This window comes from Rattus norvegicus, chromosome 3 (assembly GCF_036323735.1).
Source record: "Rattus norvegicus strain BN/NHsdMcwi chromosome 3, GRCr8, whole genome shotgun sequence".
Lineage (NCBI taxonomy): Eukaryota > Metazoa > Chordata > Mammalia > Rodentia > Muridae > Rattus > Rattus norvegicus.
Window position 1 is genome coordinate 73,737,911 of NC_086021.1, and position 25,494 is coordinate 73,763,404.

Genomic DNA, 25,494 nt, shown 5'->3' on the forward strand with positions numbered 1-25,494 from the left:
ATTCTGTATCCAAATATAAAGGTCTCTACAAAAGTAAGATTATGGCTATAAAATGCTATAATTTGTTTAAAAGTAGATTTAATAATCCATCCCTATTTATCCAATTTCTTATAATAGTACCACATCTCCCGTATTGTTTTTTCAAGCCCCTCCCCTTTACCTAAGACACAAAGAAGCATAGAGAAGAGGAATGGAGTCTAAACTGTCTTTATAGTTTCCTTTATGCCCAATACCATAATTATTTGTAAATTATCCCTTAAAATGGCAACATATCTATTATTTATAAATCAACTAAAACCATCCACTTAAATTAAGGGATTGGGACAATCGTCTTTTTGTAATTGAGGTTTGCCTGAATTGGGATGAATAATTTTTGTTAGGGGGCACAAAAGGAAATCAAAAAGGATGAAGTCAAAATAAACCTAGCTTGCATTTTGAAAAAAGGAAGCAATCAGAGTAAATAGACGGAAGCAAGCCAGTGAGCAGCACCTCCATGGCCTCTGCATCAGCTCCTGCCTCCAGGTACCTACCCTGCTTGAATTCCTATCCTGACTTCCTTCAGTGCTCAAAATGAATAAACTCTTTCCTGCCCGGGTTCTCTGGTCATGTTGTTTTATCACAGCAGTAGTATCTGGCAAGGATATCTGCTCAAAGACACCCCACACTGACACCCTTCTGACTGTCATAAAATCTGCTTGCTTTTCCATCATTTTGCTTTTCTATGCCCTCCAAGAGATAGCGTTAGCCGTTTGATCTCCAGAAAATCTTTCTACTCAGAGTGATCTAGTTCATTGGTTTCACTGTGCCCTTTCTTACAGTGAAACGTCAAATTAACAGAATCAGCAATGGGCAGGGAAATGTTACAGTAGACTCTAAGGTCATTTAGAATTTTTATAGGGAACATTTTAAAATGCTTGCACTCCATTAAGTTGGCAAATATAAGAGAAATAGATTTCTAGATTCATCCAAACCACAAAATTAAAGTCAACAACCTAAACAGACCCACAGCAAATGGTGATACTAAAATAATATTTCTTTTTTTTTTTTTTTGGTTCTTTTTTTCGGAGCTGGGGACCAAACCCAGGGCCTTGCGCTTCCTAGGTAAGCGCTCTACCACTGAGCTAAATCCCCAGCCCCTAAAATAATATTTCTAAGCCGTACAGTATAATGAACTCATAGTAAAAGTCTACCAGATTTCTTTTTATTTTATTTTATTTTAATTTCTTATTAGATATATTTCTTTACTTACATTTTAAAGGTTATTCCCCTTCCCAGTTTCCTGTTCATAAGCCCCCATTCCCCATACGGGTGTTCTCCCTGTACTTCCCCCTTGCTGCCCCCCCATATTCCCCTGCACTGGGAGTCCAACCTTGGCAGGACCAAGGACTTCCCCTACCCTTGGTGCCCCAACAAGGCTATTCTCTGCCACATATGCAGTTGGAGCCCTGGGTCAGTCCATGTATAGTCTTTCGGTAGTGGTTTAGTCTCTGGAAGCTCTGGTTGGTTGGCATTGTTATTTTTATCAGGTTACAAGCTCCTTCAATTCCTTCAATACTTCCTCTTATTCCCCCAAAGGGGGTCCTATTCTCAGTTCTGTGGTTTGCTGCTAGCATTGACCTCTGTATTGGACATGCTCTGGATGTGTCTCTCAGGACAGATCTATATCTGGTCCCTTTCAGCATGCATTTTTTAGCTTCATCAATCTTATCTAGTTTTGATGGCTATATAGATATGGGCCACATGTGGGGCAGGCTCTGAATGGCCATTCCTTGAGTCACTGCTCTAAAGTTTGCTTCGATATCCCCTCTTATGGATATTCTCTCCCCCCTTTTAAGAAGGAGTTGAAGCATCTGCATTTTGGTCATCCTTCTTGCAGATTTCTAAAGAAGATCCACAACTTTTCCTTAACTATTCCAAACACAAAACAAAAGACAGCAACAAAAGAAATTGGAAGGAGCAAATGCACAACAACAACAAAGAAAACTAAAGGCCACTATCTTTGATGAGCATAGGTTCAAATATTAAAACATTCAATAAAATACCTGCAAACAGAATAAGATGTTCAACCAAAAGATTACCCACCATGACCGTGCTGGCTCTACTCAAGAAAGGCAGGGATGGTTCAACACATTCAATTCAGAAAATGTCCTAAATCACGTAAATGGATTTAATGACAAAAGTCATCGATTCATGCTAATGGATGCAGAAAAAGCCTTTGACCAAATCCAACATGGCTTCATGATAAAAGTTCTAAAAAGGATAGGACTGGAGGGGACACACCTAAGTGTAACAGAAGCTGCACGAGAAACACACAGGCAGCCTCATCACAAATGGAGAAACCATTGGGTTGAGTCTCAAATGAGTGGGGCACATTCTCATCCAAGCCACTACCTGGTACGCAAGGCAGAGTGCAAGTGTGCACAATCCAAGCCAGGGTCAGTTGCTTGAAGTCATTGTTTTCCTCTTTCTATTCCTAACATTGCCTTCCCAAAATGCATCACTTCTCTGAATTTTTTCTTAGTGTTTTATTTTTGTCAAACTATGCAAATGTCAAACTATAGGAATATATGTGTGTGTGTGTGTGTGTGTGTGTGTGTGTATAATTTCACTGTAACAAGTGTTCTTATTAATGTTTCTGTAATTATATTTTATAGATGAGGAGCCCAAGTCACAGAGAGATTCAGATTCAGATAGGACCACTGAGGTTTGTTCACTATTTCTGTTTTTGGAAAAAAAAACCTTTGAATGCTGTGACTGCTCTTTATTTTCAGCTATAGAACTTACTAATTAAGCCATTAGTTTCTCATATGTTATCATCTGTCACTAACTAAGCTTGAATGTGGAGATTGAACACTCTATTTCTTAAAATCTGTATAAATTTTTAATTAAAATAGAATCACACAATTTTCCTGTTACTTTCCTTTCTCTAACCCCTTGTACATCTTCTCCCTACAACACAGAGAGAGAGAGAGAGAGAGAGAGAGAGACAGAGACAGAGACAGAGACAGAGACACAGACAGAGAGAGACAGAGATAGAGAGACACACAGAGAGAGAGAGAGACACAGAGACAGAGAGAGACAGAGATAGACACACACACACACACACACACACACACACACACACACAGAGAGAGAGAGAGAGAGAGAGAGAGAGAGAGAGAGAGAGAGAGAGCGATGTATAATTACAGCCTGTTGAGCCTTTTGTTGTCGTTTGAGTGTATATAGCATCAGAGCTGACCTCTTCCTAGTGGCTAACCAATAAGATGGCTCATCCTTGAGAGACACTTTTTTCAGCAGTCATTAGTTGCTGGTAACGGTGCTTTATGTAAAGGTGGGACGTGATGAGATATTCCCCTTCTAGATGAGCATGTGAATTGGTATTACCAATGCTCTGGTCTAGTTTATACAGCTGTATCTAGGAGACTTGTACAGATATTCTGCCTCTTGTAGTTTTACTGGTCCCTCTTCATCAATGTCGCTTCAGCCATAGACTCAGGAGCTATAGTGACGATTACCTATTTGACGTGGGCTCCCCACAGTCAAGCTATTAATCTCTGCACTGTTGTGTCCAGTTTTGGATTTATTGATGGTCTCCATTTGCAATGATGAAAGGCTTCTTTGATGAGGGCACACTTAACTGTGGGCTGTAGAATAAGATTTAGGATGCAGGTAGGAATTATGCTGGTCTAGTCAAGGGTTGGTGGTAGATCTCTTTCTTAGGATCCCGACCTGAATGATGGCTAGGTTTCCACTCTCAGGCATGATATCCCCACCTCTTCAGTGAGTTTAAGCTCCATTGGATAGACATTCATTGCCACCAAAACGAGTGTTTCACTTCTTGCACTTTAGCTTTTGCAGTTCCAGAAAATAGTATACAAGACGGCCAAGGAAGCCAGCAATGCACAGTCCAGTGAACTGCTACCTCCGTGAGCCATAACGGTGTCCATCGCCACAAAGGTTTAATGTGTGTTAGTTATCACAAGACTGTGTTTATGATGGGTAGGATATAAATATCTTTGTCTCGGTGACTGAGCCATTGAGTGAGTGAGAAGATGACAGGAGAAATACAATTTTGAAGTTAATGTTTCTTTTTGGTTTTTCATGATAGGAAGAAGCAACAAAGGAGCCATTAGGACAAGGTAACCAAGGGAGTCCTTGTAAGCAAACAGATAATGGTGATCTCATTTGCATAACGATGGGGGTAACGTTAGTAAAGCAATACACTTGCAAATGCGCATCCAGATTGTCTTAGTCTCAAGTACTGTTATCAAAAGTACAAGGCAAACGTCCTCAGACAGTCTTTGTGACTTTATAGCCTTTTCTCTTTCTCCCTACAGCAATGTCTTCCTGAAAAAGCTTTTACTGTTTGGAGTTCTGGTTTTGGTTTTGTCAGAACATGAAAATGTAGATATGGTATACATGTTAACAGCCATTCATGAATCTTTCAAAAGATGTATTGATTTGAGTGTAAATAATGTTTTCATGAATGTTTCTGTGACTTTGTTGTGTAGATAAGACACCCATATCACGGACAGTCGAAGATTCGCCTGAGGACTCTGAGGTGTGCTGATTTCAGTTTTGAAGTTCTGAATGATGTAGCTTACTAAGTTCTTCTCACTCATAGATTTTATTCACAGATATGAACAAAGTTTTTTTTTTTTCATTTGTTAGCATATGTCATTAACTCAAATATAAACGAGAAGTTAATCTCATTTTTTATTTAGCTTCTGACAGGATTGTGTCTATAGCTTGATAGACTGTATATATCTTTATCTTAGTGACTGATACGATGAGTGAATGATGGAGAGAATGACAGAAATCTACCTTTTAAAAGTATATATTGATAATATATAATTTATATATAATATGTAAATATATATTTGTTTTTCATGACAGGAAGAAGCAAGGAAACAACCAGTAGAAAAAAGTAACAAAGAGAGCCATTGTCAGAAAACAAATAATGGTAAAATTATGAACACTCAAATGTGCACAAAATATTTGATACTCGCTTCTAGCAAGTTCCCATGTGTATGTCCCAAAACAAACATCACTGTCTTTAAATATTTTTCTTGCCCACTTCTACTAAAATGATTTGTCCTCAAAAAATTTGAATTATCTGAAATTTTTTTCTGAGGTCTTATTCCTTTAAAATATACAAGCATCAAAATATAGATATAAGATATATGTAAACATATATATTTATAAATTTACTTTGACAAATGTCCTCACTAATTGTTCTATTACTACATTGTTTAGATAAGAAGTTTTCACAGATACTTGAAGATTCAAGTATGGAGTCTGAGGTTTGTCCAATGCTATTATTTTAGAAAAGACTTTGCATGATGTGTCTGTGCTAAATTTATTTTAATAGAACTTATGAATCAATCCTTTAATTTCTCCTTTGTTATCATATGACACTCTCTTTACCAGTATATAGAAATTAGCCTGTTTAAGTTCATATATACTTTAAATTAAAATAGAATTATACCACTTTCTCTTGTTCTTTTCTCTTGTCCTCCACCCCTTCCAGCTTGCCATCCCTCTTCATGTCCTCATCTAAAAAATTGATAACTTCTTTCCTATCGGTTAATATCAATACACACATTCATATAATTTCCCTTCTTCTGAGTGAGGCTTTGAGTTGAATTAAATAGCTGTTGGTTCCCATCAACACGTGAGTACCACCATTGCTGCCTAGGTTCCATGGTACCAGAAAATACTACACAAGCCCCAAAGGGGCAGAAACAGTTAATCCTATTTGGATGCAACATACATGAACCAAAACAGTGATTAGTGTGGTGATAGTTTAATTTTTTTTTTATCTTCAGCTTCTCACAGGATTGTGCCTGTAACTTGAAAGACTGTAAATGTTTGTCTTAGAGAATGATAACAGTGAATGAATGATGGGGAATGAATGAAGAAATATAATTTCTGAAGTTAGGTTTTGTTCTAAACCACAGGAAGAAGCGCCAGAGCAGCCAGTGGAGAGAAGTAACCAAGGGAGCCCTTGTAAGCGAATGAATGATGGTCTCACGGATGCTCATGGTGGGGTAACAGTAACAGCAGTGACATGCTTGCAGATACGCATGCTCAAACACTGCTAAAAGTGTGCACGTCCCCAGATAAGCAACACTTTTTTACAAGTACATTTAATGATTAAAAATGTATTCATTTCTTGAGAGAGTATTTGTAGCTTGTAAAATTCTTTTTCCCAGTATCACTTCTTTTAAATATTTTTCTCTTAATCACTTACTATTGTAAAAATGCCTTCCTGGTTGGTAGTTTAGTCTCTGGGAGCTCCCAAGGGTCCATGTTAGTTGACTCTGTTGTTTTTGTTGTTGTTGTTGTTGTTGTTGTTGTTTTTGTTTTTTTGTTTTGTTTTTTTGTTTTGTTTTGTTTTGTTTTTTTGTGGAGTCCCTATTCCCTCCCGGTCCCTCAATCCTTCCAACACTTCCGCAAGACTCCAAGTGTTTTCTGTCTGATGTTTGGCTGTGGGTTTCTGCATCTGTTTCGGTCAGCTGCTAGGTGGAGCCTCTCAGAGGACAACAATGCTAGGATCTAATGTGCAAGGTCTTTCATGCAGGTTGCAACAACTAGTGTGTGTGTGTGTGTGTGTGTGTGTGTGTGTGTGTGTGTGTGTGTGTGTATGTCCTGACTGTGGATCATAATGCCCTAGCTGGGTTGCCTTGTCTTGCCACTGTGGGAGAGGATGTGACTAATCCTGCAGTGACTTGATGTGCTGGGGAGAGGGGCTGTGTGACAGGGACTGGGAGGACAGGGGACTGCAATCAGGATTTAAAGTAGATAGATAGATAGATAGATAGATAGATAGATAGATAGATAGATAGATAGATAGACAGACAGACAGACAAACACCTGGAAAAAAGAAAAAGTGCCTTCCTGAAAATGCTCAACTCTCTAAAATTTTTCTTGCTTTTTATATTAATGAAATATAAAAATGTAGAGAAAATAAATATACATGAGATATAAACAAGTATATAAATTTAACTTCACTATAATAAATATTCTCATAAAGTTTTCTGTGACTGCACTGTATAGATAAGAAGTCCATATTGCAGAAATCAGAAGATTCAAGTGGAGACTCTGAGGTTTGTTCAATGACGATTTTGTTTTTGGAAAAATTCCTTGTATGAAGTGTGTAAAGTGCTAACACTATTTAGAGAGAAATTTGCAACCTAGTCTTTTGCGTCATGAAACTTAAGCAATTGATGACTGGGGCTACAAATTATGAATCAAATATAGATAGGAAAGAAAATATTCACAAACAGAAAAAATATGAGTGTGTATGCATCGTTTGTATATGCGTGTATGTGAATGTGTGCATATGTGTTTGAATGTGTGTGTTCTGTGTGAATGTTGTATGTTTATAAGTGTATGTATGTATATGTATATATGTGTGGTATGTGTGTGTGTGTTATTATTGTATATGTTTTTTTGTGTAAAATTTTGGTTTCATATTATTTGACCTGTACAAATAATTTAAAAACACAAAGCAGATTATTTTTCCTCTCTGGGAACAATGGTTTTAAGATTACAGATATACAGCAATCTCATATTTTATGGGGCCATTGTGAAAGGGTTGCACGGATGTCCTGGGTTAAAAAAAAAAAAAAAACCAACCTTCCAGATCGTGGTCTCAGCACAGAGTTGAAGTGTCATTACGTGATAATATTGGGCTCTCTCAAGTAGCAGCCAGGTATATTTTAGTTTCTTTAAACAGCAGAGCCCTCACTTTACTCTACACAAGGTTGCGATATCTGCGTCTCAGGCATGCGCACGGTGTACGTGCAGTGCTCTGTACTGTGAGGTTTCCTGTGCTGCGCACTCTTATTCTTCTGAAGTAGTTTTCTCATTCTAAATATTAATGATGCCCCGAGGCACTAGTACTTTTGGGCACTTTTAGAAAGGTGGTTTTGTGAATGTCTTTTAGTTTTTGGTTTGGTCTCATAAACTGCTCCGTTCACTCTTTATTGAAACTGACACATCTGATAATATTTTGCTACTTGGTGTCATCTGACCTTTCATGGTCAGTTTTTATAGTCCTTGGCCATTTGAAGATAAATTTGATCTAATAGCATATATGAGGTTCTTCGTTCAAATGGTTCTGATTTTTATAAAATGGATCTAAAAATATCCAAATCTCTTTCTAGAATAAAAAGTTTAAACACTTTTTTAAAAAAAAAAATCATTAAGGGGCACTGGTGCAAATCAGTCTTGATGCTTACCTTTACAGGGTATTTTTGAGTGTCTTACCAAGAAGGGTATCAGTCATTTACATGGTGCTTCAGGTCAAACTGGAGATCAACACATTAAAGGTAAGAACCATACATCACATAAAAGCCCCTGTGTGAAGCATTTGCTTATAGTACAAAGGCCGATAAGGTAGAAGTCAAAGAGTATTATTACTACTGCTTTAGGGGCTTTGGGAGAGGAGGAGAGAGGGAGGGAGAGAAGGAGGGAGAGACAGGGATAGAGGCAGAGAAAGACAGACAGAGACAGAGAGAAAGCCTGGACTTGGAGTGAATAGCAACCACTCAATTCTGTTCCTCACACCTCCCAGTCATCAGAGTAATAGGCTGATTAATGATTAATTTGAATAAAATGCTTCTACTATTTTTGAGGTTGTTAATTTTTGGTGCAGAAATTATCTTTTTTCCTTTATAGGACGCCATGATTATTTCAAACCCATGAAGTATTGTGTGCGAGACACTTAATAGAGCTCATTTCTTGAATACTAGGATCGTTTTCCACAGTCAGTATTGCACTGACTTGCAATGCAGCAGGTTGTCAAAACCCAACAATTGCATGAAAGTCCGGTTTCGGTAACATTTCAATCCTGAACTCTTGAATGTTATTTCCTTCTATGGTGCCTTTTAAAATTCTAGCTGAAAATTTTTTTTCATACAGCATGTTCCAATCACTGTGATCAGAATATTCCCTACTTTGGATTCATTTTCTTTTCACATGAATGGATCAATAAAATTGTTTTTGTTTTTGTCTGGTTTGGTTTGGATTTTGTTTTCCAAAATAATGTTTTCCTGTGTAGCCTGGCTGTCCTGTAACTTGCCCTCCGAGAGCTCACAGGGATCTGCCTGTCTTTCCCTCTAAGTGCTGGGATTAAATTTAAGCTAAATTTGAAGGAAAATTCACATAAATGCCTGCAAAAAAGAAACCCATTTTGTTAATTATTCTTTAATAAATAGTTGAGAACCACTTTTTTGATATTAAATGAGCCACATGCTCTAGCAGAGCCATCACCACTGTGCAACTTCTAAATTACAGGACAAATTAAAAATATGTGGTGTAAATGACTCAAAGGTATTTTCTGTAGCATCTATTCTCTTCTATTCTAGTATTATTTATGAGAGTTAAGATATCATCGCAAGAGTTAGGTTTGATCAGCTGTCATATTTCTCTATATCAACCTTTATAACTTATTTTGCATATTTCCTCTTAATATTTCAGTTAATTTGACTGCAGTCATAAAAAAATCCCGTCATTGAAGATCTTAATTTCATGTTTTATTAAAGCTAAAAATTTAATTCCCTACAAGATATGTCTTTAATGTTGCTATACACAGCAAACAAACAAAACAAAACAAAAAGCAACAACACCAAAAGAAAAAAAAATCTATGCTCCCCCAGTCTAAGTTTCCTTGTGGAATAAATTTTCATGCAGTTGTTAGATTTTGACAGCTTCCTGCATTTCAAGTCAGTGTAATATTGACTGTGAGAAACTAAACCATTTATTTAGTTATTTCTAAAATTAGCATGAAGTTTCAGTTGCATTCATAAAGGTTTGTTTTGATATATTTACATAAAAATGTTCTGTCTTTTTGGTATTTAGAATCTCCAAAGAAGTGTCTTCTCTTTAAGGTAATTGCTTGATAAGTTCATAAAGCATCATTAAGTGCACCCTGTATGCAGTAGACAATGAGCACTAAGTATTGTCTTTCCAACCCATGCAGCCCACCACTGAAATGAATGACTCGGGTCCTAAAAATGCATTAGAAATGACAGATGCGCAAGCATTACCATCAGGTAATTTTTGTGATAAAAGTCATTCTGAAAGAACCTTGAACTATTGGAAAGGGTTAGGACATTTACTTTTTTATTTGCCACTATATTGATAAAACTATTTGATATAAATGACCCAATAGCCACTATTAGCATCATGTTTTTTGTTTTTTGTTTTTTGGGTTTTTTTTTTTTTTGCCATGGGAAATATTTTAAAATTGGAACCTTCAACTAAAATAGTCTACATTTTGATTTGATTCAGAACCTAGAATGATTTCTGCCATCAACGGAAGTCAATTATGATGGTTTTAAATAGGGTTTTCTTAACATTTCACAAATGTACAGTGTTATCCATTACTTAAGAAGGCTAAGGACAAATTTCCCTTTAGCCTCCTTGAACAACTCAAGACATTGCATCTTGGAATGTCCATTATAATTCTGCAGGACATAAATACATGCACATAGGCTTTACTTCAGTATGTTAAAATATGAGTTTTCTAGACATAATGTTGTATACCAACTTCGCAAGCGTTTATAAATTAGTAAAGATCATATAGTATTTGTTTTATAGTTCAATTCAATTAAATATGGATCATTATTAGCAACATCTAAATAGTAACAATAAAACAATAGACACTATTTAAAATGAAATAAAATCTTTATGAATGAATAAATGAGTTTCCCTTTATCCCTAATATCTAAACCATCTTGACTAAATAGAAAAATATTGCATCTTTAAAAAATGTCCATCTTAATTCTATGGGGGCATTGGTCTCTTAATTATCTGCATCTAATCTGCATTTTAATTTGTGGATCTGTATTGTCCTCCATTAATCATATAACTAACTACATAGGTAATAATAAATAATGCAATATGCTACTTTGTAAATATTATGATATTTTCCTTCATTGCTGTTGTTTTTATTGAGTGGTGTGTGTGTGTATGTGTGTGTGTGTGTGTGTGTGTGTGTGTGTGTGTGTGCGTTACATAATACTTCACTCCTCTAGTGAATTCCTTTTGTACTCAAACCTTTTATCTAGCGTTCTCTCTGTATTTATGCTATTCCCTATGTCATTGGATCTCAACATTTCTAACACTGTGACCCCTTAATACAATTCCTCATGTTGTGGTGACCCCCATCCATACAGTAATTTTCTTTGCTACCTCATAACTATAATTTTACTATTGAGCAGTGTTTCAGTTCCTAAGGCCATAGGAAATAAGTGCTTTCTAATGGTTGTGACCCTGATGCTCTATGTATTGGATAAGGCATTATTTCTAGAAAAGCCATTTTGATATTTTTTTTGTTTGTTCTTGCTTTTTAGAACATGGGCAGGGAGCCAATAACCACTCACCAGGTGAAATAAACAGTCACTCAAAACAAAATAATTCAAACAATTGCTACCTCCCCTTCAGAGTATAATGGATAAATGAGTCTTCAATAAGTAAATAAAAATATTCTAGAAAAATCAGAACATTCCTGAATTAGAGTGGTGCTTAGTAGTACCTGTTGGAGGAAGATAACCAAATCATGGGGGTATCACATAAAAGTTTGAGCAGAAAAGAGACAAAATACTTTTCCAAATCTTGTATGAGCACATGTTGGACATTAAGGAGTAGGGTGTTGATTGATGGAGGCAGTAAGCAACACTTTTCATAAGGTAAATACTTACAAGGTAGTTTAAGAGATACTGGTATGGGGTAGAAGAGAAATCTGTGAATCCATTTGCTTCTCAATTATTTTTAAGCTAATTTCCAGCTTTGATCTCTTTTGTAGAGTGGTTGCATAAGTACATGAATATGAGTACAGTGTTATTAGAGGTGGTGGATTTTGATGTCCATTCAAGTGTCATATGCAGCTTTGGCATAATTAGAACAATATTCTACAGAGGAAGTTATTCAACTAATGCCAACTAAGATCGTAATACACTCCCATCATTACTAGTTTAAAAATTTCTATTATTATAAATACTGTCATTCTATTGATACATTCATTATAATTTATTTTCTCTAAATCTATACATTTTCAGAAAATTCAGATTTAGAAGTGACATCATCAGAAAGCGAAAAAAGTCAGAGTGATAGTACGATTAATTCACCATTGGTATGTAATTATTTAATTTTTGAGTTATGCATTTAATGCTGAGGTGTGTGTGTGTGTGTGTGTGTGTGTGTGTGTGTGTGTGTTCAAATGTCCATTGTTTGTGTACCTGTGTAGGCCTAGGTGTGCACCTGCTAACAAAGGTTTGAGGTCAATTTTAAGTGTTCTCCATCATTCTTCACACTGTTGTTAAGACAGATTCCTTTTCTGAATTTGGACTGGCTTCCCCAAGGTCCACTGATATTTTCTCCTTCTCCAGTGCTAGAATACCCTGCAACATGGTGCCTACCTTTTTAGGTGGGTCCTTGGGGCTTCAATTCAAGTTCCGATGATTGCAAAACCAATCCACTGAGCCATCTCTCCACCTAAGTACTGTCTTTCTAAAATTAATAATAAGATTAAGGCATGTGAAATTGTATTTCAGGTTATCTTATTTAATAATTTATAATTTAGTATTTAATTATAAAACATTTTTACCTTCTTTAGTTCCCATAGGATTCTTCAAATGTTTGGTTTCATAGCAAAATATCACCCTTCATTAAAAAAAATTTACAGCCCTACTTTTTGTATAGCAATTTAATTTCCATATATAATAGTATAATAGAATGATTTGATGTAATCATAAAAAGAAGGAAAAATTCAGGTTACAAAACCCTTCCTCATAAGAAACACATTTTTATAAATCACTTTTCTATGTGAGTCCCTGTGTCAAATGTATTCATATTACTCATTTCTGGTGTGCTAATAGCGAATTGAATGAGAAAGAATATGCAATTTTCACAATCATGTGTTAAAGAATAACCTATATTAGATTCTTCTGCAATGCCCAAAATGACACTTTCTACTTGAGTATACCATGAGTTGAACTCATGTATCTACCACTGGGAAAATAAAACCAAACAAAAGAAAACTAACTCAAAACCATAGAGGAATTTTAATCCAGCAAGATGAAATACAGACACACACTTTTAATATCTAAAAATGAAGGTAAGGTCAGTTTGTACAAGGAAGCAGCCATGCTTGAAAGTGACATCTAATTGAGGGGCATACAAAGTGATGAATCAGAGAAAGATTTGACAGAGTGAGTCATAGATAGGATATGCCCAACACACTTGAACAGCAGAGGAAGGCAGAGACTACTTGAGAGCAGTGTGAGAAAAAGGGTGGTGTACATGTATAGAAGTTTTACTGGGACAATTCTTCAGAGACAGGTTATAGAGAGAACAAGCTAGACACAGGTGATGACAGAGCAAGTCAGAGAATGAGAATGAGATAGAAAATTAGAACAGATTGCCAAAGTTAGTATGAGGCCAGGCAGAGCAATTCAGTCAGAAGCCAAGAGAAGATGGATGGAATCAGTCAGCCTGGAAGATAAGGCATACAGTCAATTAGAAGCTTCCAGGCCTAGGCCTAGGGATAGTTAGAACAGGGAAAGAAATGCTCTGGACTCACCTCAAGCCATGTATACACACAGCTTTGCTATGGTTCTCATTTCCTCGTTTCATCTGAGAAAATAAAAATGACATTTATGCAAAAGAAACACCCACTGCAATAGAGTTAAACAGCAACATAGAACCTCCTATGTGCATTCAGGCATATTGTATACTTTGTTTATGACTCTATCCTTTGTTTCAGGTCATATTATCCTTTCTATGTCTTTTTTCTCAATATTTAGACATTATCCACATATATACCTTTGTACATATCTACATGTATACATCATAGGCCAGAATCTGCTTGTGAGGGAGCACATATAGTTCTTATTTTTCCTCCTTTGGGTCACCTCACTTACTATTATAGTTTCCAGAGGCATCCAGTATCCTATACATTTCCTTGTCTTACTCTTCTCCAAGTGGTTTTCTGTTAAGATCATCATCAGTGCTTCACGTTTTCTTCCAGATTTAAAGGTTGAAGTATTCCCTGTGATCTGTTCCTTCATTCCCTCCATTGAAGGAGAAAAAAAATGAGGTCATAAAATCAATAGCAGTTAGAAAATTAATAGCATATCAGAGAATGGCTGCATTTAGAGAGGGGCATTTTGGTGTTAGGGTATCAACAATAGCTTTCAAATGTCAGAAAATGCTGCCGAAGGTGTCATGCACAGTATTTTCTATTACAGCCATTTGTGTTAAAGCTTATGCAACATATGCTGTAGATACATTCTCACTGGCCTCAAAGTGTTCTTGCTGTTGCTTTAAATAGCTAGGATTTAAATGCTTCTGGTGTTGAGTGTGTACTCAGTGTGGCAGGCAGCTAAAAACTGAATGTACCAGATAAGGTCACATGGCACACTGACAGGACAGAAATACAGGTGAACTAGACTTGGGATCAAGGTATTCATTCACATGAAGAAAAAGGTTTGTATAAAGATTATTGATAACATTAGCAGCTGCAATAAATTAGAGGTATGGGTGGAATCCTATAGTCAGAGCAAATTGCTGTCTGAGAAACTGAAGCTGCATCCGTTTTCAAAACATCCACTTATGTTCTTTTAAAATAAGCTCATGCATCTTATGCATATCATTTTTATATTAATTTTATCAGACTGTATTTAAGTACCTTCCAAGGAAGGAAGAGAATGCTTATTTAACTGGAAGTACACTTCTACAAGGACAACATACAGCAACTGGACAAATGAAAGGTACATTTTCTTAAAATCCATTTGAAAAGGTACTATAATCATGTGGGTAAAAATGTACCACTCTCCAAAGAAATGTAACTATTAAATATAGAGTACTGCAAACAGAGAGTCGTGGTATAAGATTGTATCTCTGTATTCCACAGGGTTGCAAATGAGACTGTCACTGACCCAGATGAGTTACTAAATAAAGAGTTAGGTGTTTAAGGATTTAAGGATAGTAATTCATAGTGAAGAGGAGAGAATAATGACCAAAGACAAAAGCAGTGAGCAATGTCTGTGAGAGGAAGCAAATTCTGGAGAACATGCTGCAGCATGTAAGAGGAAACCAATGATGAAGAAAATACTGGAACATGCAAAATAATAGCTTTTTTGTTTTAAAAAAGGAATGATTGTATGGTGTTGAGAGGAGACTATTAATGGATGTTGAAATGCCTAAAACTGACCAGAAATTAGAGCCAAATATTCTTCCTACTTTCTGTCCTTGATGCTTGCTGGTCGTTAAACTGTTAAGTACTCCACCACGTAGGCTACTTTCATTTACACCGAGCAAACACAAATGAATGTAGTAAGGCACATATAAATGGGTTCTGATGCTGTGCAACTCATTACTTCATGACAGAATCTCACAGAGAAGGGAGAAGAAGAAAAAAATCATGGGTGAATGGTGAAAATAAAGACACAAAGACTAGAAATGATTGCCTGTATGTTCCATTTAACTCTTGATAACCAAATTTCAGTGTTGTCATTCTATGATCCATTATCTCCATTGTGTAGTGGCCAAATATTCTCATACAAGTTGGTAAGGAATATTCAACTTATCTAATCTGGAGTAAATTTAAAACCTCCAAGTGAACTTAATGATTAATGTCTTAATCATCCCATTTCACATAGTGTTTTTAAAGCAATAATATCATCTATATTTAGAAATAAGAAAAACATGGCAGCAGGAAGAGAAGGCATGATGTCAGGAACAGGAGGCTGGGTGGGCACATTCTATCTGTTCTGAGGAAGAAGAGGTGAGCATGAAGTGGTGTTGGGCTACAAAGTCCCAAGGCAATGCCCTCACACAAGGGATCTACTTCATCCAGCAGGGCTCCACCGCTTAAAGCATTCACCACCTCCTGCAACCAGTGCCAGAAGCATTGGACCAAGCTTTCAAACACCTGAGGACACCTTAAATTACAGTACAGCACATTCATTTTCCTTAGAAAACATAGTCATGATGAATGAAGATTTGCCTTAGTAACCTGGTCTCAGAAGTAAAAATATTCCAGAAAATTCCAAACATCTTTCACATATAAGGAAAATGGAATGGTAATTTTTATGATGGTAACTCAAACATTTTAATATTTTCTCTTTAAAGATGTTTTAAATTGAAATAGAATGACATCACATTGCCCCCTTTCCTCCAGTTGGTAGGCTATTTTCCTTTCATCGTTATTGTTGCATATATGAGTGTATATGCTGCATATATAAATTCAAATGACAATCACTTTTTACTGTTTGCATATATATGGCTCCAGGGCTGTTTCTGTCAGGAGTTATAGAGTGCCCTATGAAGTAGACTGTTCCTATGACATTTAAAATTTTTATATCAGAAGATTTGTTCATATATATTCAGTACATGACGTTGTAAGTGAATTTTAGGAATTACATTCCTTGGACCTATTAACATCAAATACCTTTGATGTAGTGAGATGTTGTGTAATTACCTAACTAATTATGCACTGAGTAGATATTCAAGTATTAATGGTAGTTTAAAATGTTTAGTTAAGACAGTAAGGTGCAAGTTTGATTATTAGCATTTGAAATCAGTGTTTACTGTGACTACAGTTTTACCCAATGTTTCATTATAGTATGGTTAACATATGCCTTTGCCAGCAGAGTCAGAGGCTGAAGACACATCAACAGAAGAGGCAAGAAGTGATGATGGCAGCGAAAGTACCCAGGCTTTTGTACGTGAGCCTGAATATTTATGTTATAATTTGATATGTCTCAACAATGTAGAATAGGTGGTATTTTTGAGGTTCTCCTTCAGATGGAATACAGTATTATTCATGATGATATTTGCATGTTATATAGCACAGTCTAACATTATTTATCTTTATTACATTCTAATTTTCATTATGATATTTTCTTGTTATTTAAATATTTGCAATGAATACTTTAGCTTTCTAGTCCCTCTTTGTCTAGAATGACTGAAGTGTAATTTCAGATTACTGTATAGAATGATTGATTGATCTGACTTACTATTTAGATTTAAAACATTTACATTGTGATGGTTTTCAGGATATTTTCAGAGTCTGAATTAGCTTAGAGCTAGACATGACACTTGAATTTGCTGCCACATACCTGATCCTCGCTTGTGCTCCCACTTGTACAACTACCTCATGATGATAAAATACGTAGATAAAAATCATATCTAATGAGAAAACATTTAATGTTACAGTTGAAACAATACAGTGACTTGCAAATTGGTTTCATATAGAATGTGATCACTCCAGTGACTAAAGATTCAACTTTTCATAGCTTCTTCAGTCTGTAGGATTCAGAAGTTAAATAACAATACCCATTAAGAGAATGTCCACTTGCAGAATGTGACATTTTCTTATTAGTATATGAAAATATTTCTGAATTATCTACATTTCAATGAATCAAAATAGAAAATGTCAAAAATAGTATGTTTGTTCTTAGTGAAAATTATAATGAACATAATTTAATTCATATTGGCACCCATTACTACAAAGAATTCACATTTCCAAAAACTTTTAATAAACATGTTATGAGAATGTTCTCATTGATACTTGAGGTAATCAGATGGGTGCGTAATAGATTTTGAAATTGCATACATTTTTCCTATTTTATGTGATAGGCAAGCATATAAGATTACATATAAGGTTCTATGACATGATCACAGGAGAATAAAACAAGGTAACAGAACACTTTTAGGTCAGAATATGTGCTTCAGTGGAAAACAGAATAACATGGACAGTATAGCCATTATCTAGCCAGAGTAGATCTCTCTGAGTATGAAATTAAAAATCAGCCTTACAATGAGAACATATCAGTCAAGTTAATCACTTGGAGCTTGCTACGTAGGACATAGAGTACAGTGGATCACATCTCTTCATCATTAGATTTTGGAATTACTGACATATAAAGAAAGACACACATACTTTAGTCGCCTTTGTTCTTGTAGATTAATAGGCAAATGAGTAGATGTTCCAGGTCACAATGCTCTTACGCTCCTCGTCTTGTTAAAGTTTGCTTGACATTTCTGAGGTTCTCCTTCAGTTGGAATACAGTATTATTCATGCTGATATTTGCATGTTATACAGCACAGTCTAACATTATTTCTCTTTACTACATTCTAATTTTCATTCTGATATTTTCTTGTTATTTAAATATTTGCAATGAATACTTTAGTTTTCTAGTCCCTCTTTGTCTAGAAAAAACTGGAAATATAATTTTCTTGACATATACAACTTGGAATACAACTAAAGCTTTTACTAGCTGCCTACCCTCCTCTTCCTTCAATATGATATTGAGCACTGAAATTATTCCTCTTCATTAATATTCTACTATAGCAAGTATCCTTTTTTAAAATAATTTTCAGTATATTGTAAAAAACCTAATGCCATTTTTCCTTCCAGCCACTTAGTATCCAGAGTTGATAATGACTCTAAGACTTATTATTTATTGCTAAATGCCTAAGCCATAAGCTTTGGCTCGATCCTTGACTAGCTTGTAATTTATTTAACCCGTCCAAACTATTGTGTCTCCTGCATGGTTATAGTTACCTCTCCTGCAGTCCTAGGCTGCCTTTTCCTTCTCGTCTCCTCAGCATCATTTCTAGCATCTCACTCAGCATATCCCTCAGCACCTCTCTTCTTATTCTCTCACTACTTCCCAGAATCCTCTCTTCCTGCCAGTGTCCCTCCTTCTATTTCCTGCCTCAGCTCATTGGCCATCAGCTTTTTTATTGACAGGTGATGCTTTATAAATTTAAAACTATCCTCTTATTTCTCTATAGAATGCATGTAGAGTTTAGTGATCACACCTTTTCACTGTTGACGTATTTCTGCTAGCTATTATTATGTATGTGATGGATCTCCATGGTTTAGTTTATGTAGTCAGTGGCCATAAAATGACAGGAAAAAAGCTTGACGTAGGTTACCTATAACAGGTTCTCTACTGAAACAATGTAGTTTCAAATACATTACTCTCTCAATTTTCAGTATCATTCTTTTTCAATAAGAAATTCACTTGTGCTCTATAAGTGAGTGCGATTTAGTGAAAATCAGTTTTGATATCCCTCCTAACAGAGTATCTCTGAGACATATGGATTAAAGAAGATTTTGGGTTATTTACGGAGGATATCAGACCAACAAGCACAAAAGGTGGCCACTGGAAGAATGACTGGTAAGGACTATGTTAGCTTACAGCTCGTTATTGAGATAGAAGAATTATCTCACCAGTAGATATTTGAATCCAATTCTGAATTCTGTCAAAAGAAATCTGTCAGAAGGAATATTCCTTCTAAACCAGGACACCTGATGCATTCCAGTAGCCAAAGAAATTGCCATTTTATGTATTATAAATTAGAAGAGAAGTCAAGTTACAGTAAGAACAATATGAATGGAACAAAAATATCAATCTCCCAAGGCTTAAAGAACTTCAATGAAGTGTGGACAGAAAAAAAAAACTGTGAGAGCCAGAGAACAGGAAGGACTGCTCTTCTGGACATGAAAGAGTCATTGCACATGATTCATAGTAGCTGTGATTGCTGGCAGAAGATCTACAGGCCATCAAGCCAGTTAACATCCTCGCATGGATTGGGGATGGCTGTATGAGGCCCCATCTGTAGCTGAAGAATTAAATGCCAGTTGATGGCTACTATGAGAGGGAGAATAATTTTGTTCAGGTGTGCAGTGCTTGGTAGGTTGTGAATGTTCTGGTAGATGGATCAGTACTCGTGTGCATACTGGACAGCAATAAGTTGACTCTAGGGGCTTTAAAAAGAAAGTAAAGGATGTGAAGGTGGGAAAGGGTGTGTTAGCAGGAGTTAGAGAGGGAGTCGGTGGTGAGTGGGAACAGCACCCTTCTCATTGTTATTCTTCAACACCAAATGATCAGCCCTGGACATATACATAAAGATAACGTTACACAGACTAAGCTGGCTGCATTGTTGTGTTTGGGAATACACATACAAACATGCATCCATACACATGCATGTACAAATGCTAACTTATATGCATGTGGTAATAATTAAAGAAAATGGCCTTGTATTTGAAAGATAGTAAGGTGAGTACTTAGTATGGTTTGGAGGAAAGCAAACAAGGGGAGAAACAATGTAATTATAATAATCTAAAAATTTATTTAGATAAAAGTTTTGCTGATTGATATGCATGTTGTTCAGATATTGAGATACTCAGATACCACGATATTGAAAGAAGTGAGCATTGTCATGTGAATACATTAGTAGTATTGCACATTATGGTTTGTTCATTGATGCTGAGTTGATGGATTCATAGATGAATCTTTTGGATTCAGATTTTTAAACAATTGAATTCTTTCAGCATTAAACAAACATGGGTTTGTCTGAGTCTCCATCTGTCTGTATCAAGTTTTGCAAAATTACAACTATTTAATACTGAATATTTCTTCAAAGAAAGATTAAAGGTGATCAATCCATTCACCAAGAAGATGAAAGCTTAATTTTTAAGTCTAAATTAGTGTAAATGTGTCTCTTTAGTTTTATGGAGGCTTCATTTCGCCTACCATCTCATTGTAGCTCATTTTAATCAAATATGTGTATTTACCAGCAGAAGTCAAGAAAATGATGTCCAGAGACGAGCAAAGCCACAGTGAAAGCAGTGTGAGCGACCACTCATGGGTAGGCAGTCTTTTCCTCTTATAAATACAGGTTTATTCTCCCATAATATGCCCCCATTTTCCTTCCCTCTGCTCCTCTCAGTTCCTCCCCATCTCCACTCACATCTGGGTCCACCTTTTTCCACCTCTCACTAGAAAACAAACAGGCTTCTAAGGGAAAAATAATGAAATAAAATAACATTAAACAAAAACTAACACATTGAAATTACACAAAATCAGCAATCAGAAGGAAAAGAGTCTAAGATAAGGCACAAGAAACAGAGGCTCACATAGTCATTAAACACTAACCTGAAAGCCATAATGTATGTGCGAATGACCAGAGCAGTCCTATGCTGCCCTGGGCATGCTGCCTCAGTCTCCGTGAGGTCATACATGTGTAGATCATGTTCACTTAGAGGGCTGCGTTTTCCTAGGGTCCATATAGCTATTACATTGTTTCTGCCAAATTCCCTGAGCCCGAGGAGGATTTGATGGGGACATCCCATTTACGGCCGAGTGTTCCAAGGTCTTTCAATCTGCATTTTGTCTTGTTGTGGGCCTCTGTATTTGTTCCCATCTGCTGCAGGAGGAAGCTTCTCTGATGATGGCTGGACCAAACACTGATCCATGAGTATATCAGAATGTCAATAGGAATCAGTTTAATGCTACATTAAAAAAAATAGCACAGTGGTATTTGGTTTTACTCTAGGTTCCTAGGCTATCTAATTCTTGGTTCTTGGACATTCAAGCAGTGTTGGGTCTGGGTTCTGTATCTTGGCCTGAACAATAAGTTAAATCAAATGTCAGTTGTTTGTTCCCACGAGATTCGTGCTACCGTTACACTGGCGTATCTTTCAGGCAGGACACTATTGTTGATCAAATGGTTTGTGGCTGGGTTGGTATTTGCATTTCTCCTTTGGTAGCTTGCAGAATACCACTCTGTACCAAACGCGCTGGAATGTATGAGTGAAGACTTTATGTAGTCACCAGACAGACACCTTCATATCCAATAGCTTGTGTAGGTGGTGTTTTTAGCAATAAAGCCTTGGGTATACAAATATGTAAAGTGAAGATTCTTATTTAACACTGGATTATTAAAATGACATTGGAAAAATAAAATAATATGTTCGATTACTCTATATAATGCTTAATCACAAATTGATTTAGTAGTTATACAAATATTTTAGCTCATTATATTTAAATATTCTGAGAATCTTCTTGTGCTTAAAAGTAAGTATCACCTTTATATTGTTGTAAAATCTATTTCTGAAAATTGCCCAAATATACTACATATATATGCATATATATATATATATATATATATATAACTTCATAACACACTAAAGAGTTAAGATCCAAATATAGTCTCATGAATATGCAGATAATTAAATCACTTCACGGCCTATATCCTCTTTTCTTTTCAAAGTACCATCTCATTGAAATTTATTAACTGGTTAACTCTGTTCTGTATCCATCCTTCCATCTGCTATACTAACAAGAGTGAGCTTCAGTTTGCAGCATTAACAAATATCCCCTTATTCTTCTAGGAAGTGACTGTTGAATTTGGTATTTCAAAGTGTCTTCCTGCTCACAAGCTCATTTCTTCATCATCAGCATTACCTAATGATATTTACTGATGAGATACAAGAAAGCACAACCTCTAATTATTAAACACAGGGTCCTGTGAAGATAAAGGGTGTCAGGCATTTTTACATAATACATCATAAATATTTCTTCAATTCTTCAGGCTGGTGTTGAAATTTGATTTTAAAAAGGAGATGCTGTGAAACAAGGCCGTGCCAGAGTGTTCATTTTACATGAGCACATTAGCACCAATCCCTCCATCAGTGAACAGTGAATATAATTTAATTAGAGGTTTGATTTAATATGATAGTACACATTTCAACTTCTGTTACCACTTTTATTCCATTGCTAAGATGACCATGCTGTGTTACCACTGGGATATTGAAGGAGACACACTTTGATTTTGCTGTTTTTTATGATGATAGCAGTAAGATTTTTTCTGAGTATTTTTGGTTGTATAATGTTCCTAACTGTATTCATGTGTGAGTTGTTTTATTAAAACTGTGAGGTTAACACATTTGTGGTAGTGACTTTAATTTGAAAATAATGCAAATTAATTTTGGCTTTCATTTTCATAAGGGAGAGTTCCTTATGTGGACATATGCAATATGAGTTATTCATTTCCACAACTACTAACAAATAATCATTCCCTATTGATATATATATATATATATGTATATGTATATGTATATGTATATATATACATATATATATATATATATATCTTGTTCCTACCACAGTGTTTTTGCTAGGCTTCCCTGTTGATATTCGTTGTTAGTGACCATGGGAAGACAAAAGTTACCTGGTTTAGATGTGTACCCTGCTCAAATGACAGGATTCCAGCACCAACTCTCCTCATCTGACATATTCAGGGCTTTTAAAACGAGGCATTCAGATCTCCTTAGAAGGAGAAGCTTATGCTCTGCCACCCATTTTTAATATTATTTTTTAAACAGACTTTCTCAGATCTGCCACAGAGGGTAGACGTGAATCCTTTGATTAGAAGCAGAGATCAGATGGGAGAAAATACGGCAAGAGGAGAACTGAAAGGTAAATTCCATATTTTTATGAGTAACCTTTAAAGAAATGTTTATATAAACCAGGAATGTTAATGCATGCTGGCACACAGAAATATTTACCTATGTCTCATACCGTGAGAGAACGGTGATAAGAATGTGTATAATGCACTCTCTCGAGTGTGACACTTAACGAAGCTGAGTTGCTTAACAGATGACAAAAGTTCATAGTACCTTAGGAGTAGGACACAAGGAAAGAGAAAGGACACAGTGATGAATGTCAGGAAACATACTTAGTATAGGAAGTAACATAAACTGAGGAGGGTACAGAGGGGTATTTGCAAAATACCGAGAATCTTTGAGAAATCAACGCTCTGTAATAATACAGAATTATTAAAAAAAATACAAGAAGCTTGTCTGTTAGCTCACTGTGGAGGCAACAGAGGCACACATTTCCATTCCTCTTCCTCCGTGGAACATAATTACGCATTGTGGTTCGCCATCACACAGACCCATATTTGATACTCCTAAGATAAGGAAAAACATAGGCAACCATTTCTACAGGATTAGAAATGAATGCCTTACACTGAGCTGTGACTCAAAATAGTGTCCTATGCAATACCATATGAGAATAAGAGGAAAAAACAGGGTGAGTTGTGAGGGTGTCGGTTCCACCAAGGCCAGATCAAATGCTTATTTGGGAATATATGATATCTTCTTCGGCTTAAGTGTTGTAGACATGTGATTACATAATAGACAGTCAAAAAGATTTTTAAAGGTAAATTGAGGTTAATCGAATTATGGAAGCATATTGACCATGGATTATCAAATTTGCTGAACCACCATGACAAAATTGACATCGGACATCAGCAGTTCTGGAATTCTGTATTTGTCACTGATTCATGAAGAAACCTGTCACCAAATAAATAATTTCTGAGGCAGTCATCAATGATCTCTGTAAAGGATCATTGGGTGATGGTGTGATACATCACAATGAAAGGAAGGATAAACGGTCCAAAGTGAGAAAGAATAGAATATTTTCATTTCCTATTGGGTTCAGCCTGTTAATTCTCTATGATATAATGTGTTCTGCTGTTCTGATTGCATCAACTCAAACTTAATCACCACAATACATGTATAAAAAGTGGGACACATTGCTAGCTCCTTGTAATCCCAGATCCTGGGAGGTAGGGACAAGAAGATAGTAAAAGTCACTGCCCAGTCAGTCTTGTTGAATCAGCCAGATCCAGACGAATAAGAATCCCCATCCCAACAAACAAGGGGTATATTTCCTGAAGAACATCATGGGATGTTGATTTTGAATAAACACACACACACACACACACACACACACACACACACACACGCATCAGCAAAGCAAAACCTCTGAAGTGTCCCTCACAGCCGCTGTATACATTTGGGAAGCAGAGGGAGTGCTAGACTTGCAAATCCATTACCAGGTGTTTTGACTCCAAAATTGTTAGTCATAAAAACCTGATTATTCAAGTGTTAGTACAAAAGCAACAGGTATCTTAAAAGTGAGTACCACTTGATTATGTCAGTGCTCCATTTAAAAAGCAGGACTGACAGAATACATGAAATCAACTTTATTTTTCAGGCAAAAACATTAAAGTATTTATTTCTGAAGTCAGAATTGCTGTAATGGGTTGAACTGCACCTACTTACATAGATCTGATGGCCAAATGATAACACATTTTATTTTATTTTTTATTTATGCTGTCTGTCTTCGTCAGGTTTTTTTATTGCTACAATGAAACACCATGACCATGAAGCAAGTTGAGGAGGAAAGGGTTTATTCAACTTACACTTCCACATTGCTGTTCATCACCAAAGGAAGTCAGGACTGGACAGAGTCTTCATCAGACATAGTACAGGAACCTGGAGGCAGGAATTGATGCAGAGGCCATGGAGGGTGCTGCTTACTGGCTTGCTTCCCCTGGCTTGCTCAGCTTGCTCTCTTTTAGAACCCAGGACCACCAGCCCAGGGATGGCACTACTCACCCGGGGCTGTGTCTCCCTCCCCCCATCACTAATTGAGAAAATGCCTTACATCTGGATCTCACGAAGGCATTTCCTCAAGGGAGACTCCAACTCATGTCAAGTTGACACACAAAACCAGCCAGTACTCTCTCTTTCCTGGGTCAGCATGGCTCTCTCTGCATATTTGTATTTTCTGTGCACACATGAACAGTTGTAAGGAGACCAATGGCTCAGGTCTT

General features: G+C 36.2%; 1 protein-coding gene across 25 annotated transcripts in view; it reads left to right on the forward strand.

Moving 5' to 3' along the window:
- The window catches only part of 4932414N04Rikl (RIKEN cDNA 4932414N04 gene like), a 238,794-nt gene that overhangs the window by 49,955 nt on the left and 163,345 nt on the right, over positions 1-25,494 (forward strand). For 17 of the 25 annotated variants that reach the window (XR_010065211.1, XR_010065212.1, XR_010065213.1 and 14 more), the window contains 16 exons: positions 2,655-2,704; positions 4,109-4,139; positions 4,512-4,561; positions 4,897-4,963; positions 5,257-5,303; positions 5,961-6,009; positions 7,060-7,109; positions 8,255-8,336; positions 9,868-9,896; positions 9,989-10,061; positions 12,069-12,142; positions 14,684-14,780; positions 16,662-16,735; positions 19,106-19,202; positions 20,606-20,676; positions 23,195-23,288. Coding sequence is in view for 22 of the 25 variants with exons in the window: in XM_063285258.1 (XP_063141328.1) it covers positions 2,655-2,704; positions 4,109-4,139; positions 4,512-4,561; positions 4,897-4,963; positions 5,257-5,303; positions 5,961-6,009; positions 7,060-7,109; positions 8,255-8,336; positions 9,868-9,896; positions 9,989-10,061; positions 12,069-12,142; positions 14,684-14,780; positions 16,662-16,735; positions 19,106-19,202; positions 20,606-20,676; positions 23,195-23,288 (1,035 nt within the window). In the remaining 3 variants the exon portion in view is untranslated. The remainder of the gene's footprint in view (positions 1-2,654; positions 2,705-4,108; positions 4,140-4,511; positions 4,562-4,896; positions 4,964-5,256; positions 5,304-5,960; positions 6,010-7,059; positions 7,110-8,254; positions 8,337-9,867; positions 9,897-9,988; positions 10,062-12,068; positions 12,143-14,683; positions 14,781-16,661; positions 16,736-19,105; positions 19,203-20,605; positions 20,677-23,194; positions 23,289-25,494) is intronic. The other 8 variants (XM_063285271.1, XM_063285259.1, XM_063285262.1 and 5 more) reach the window with 3 other exon arrangements.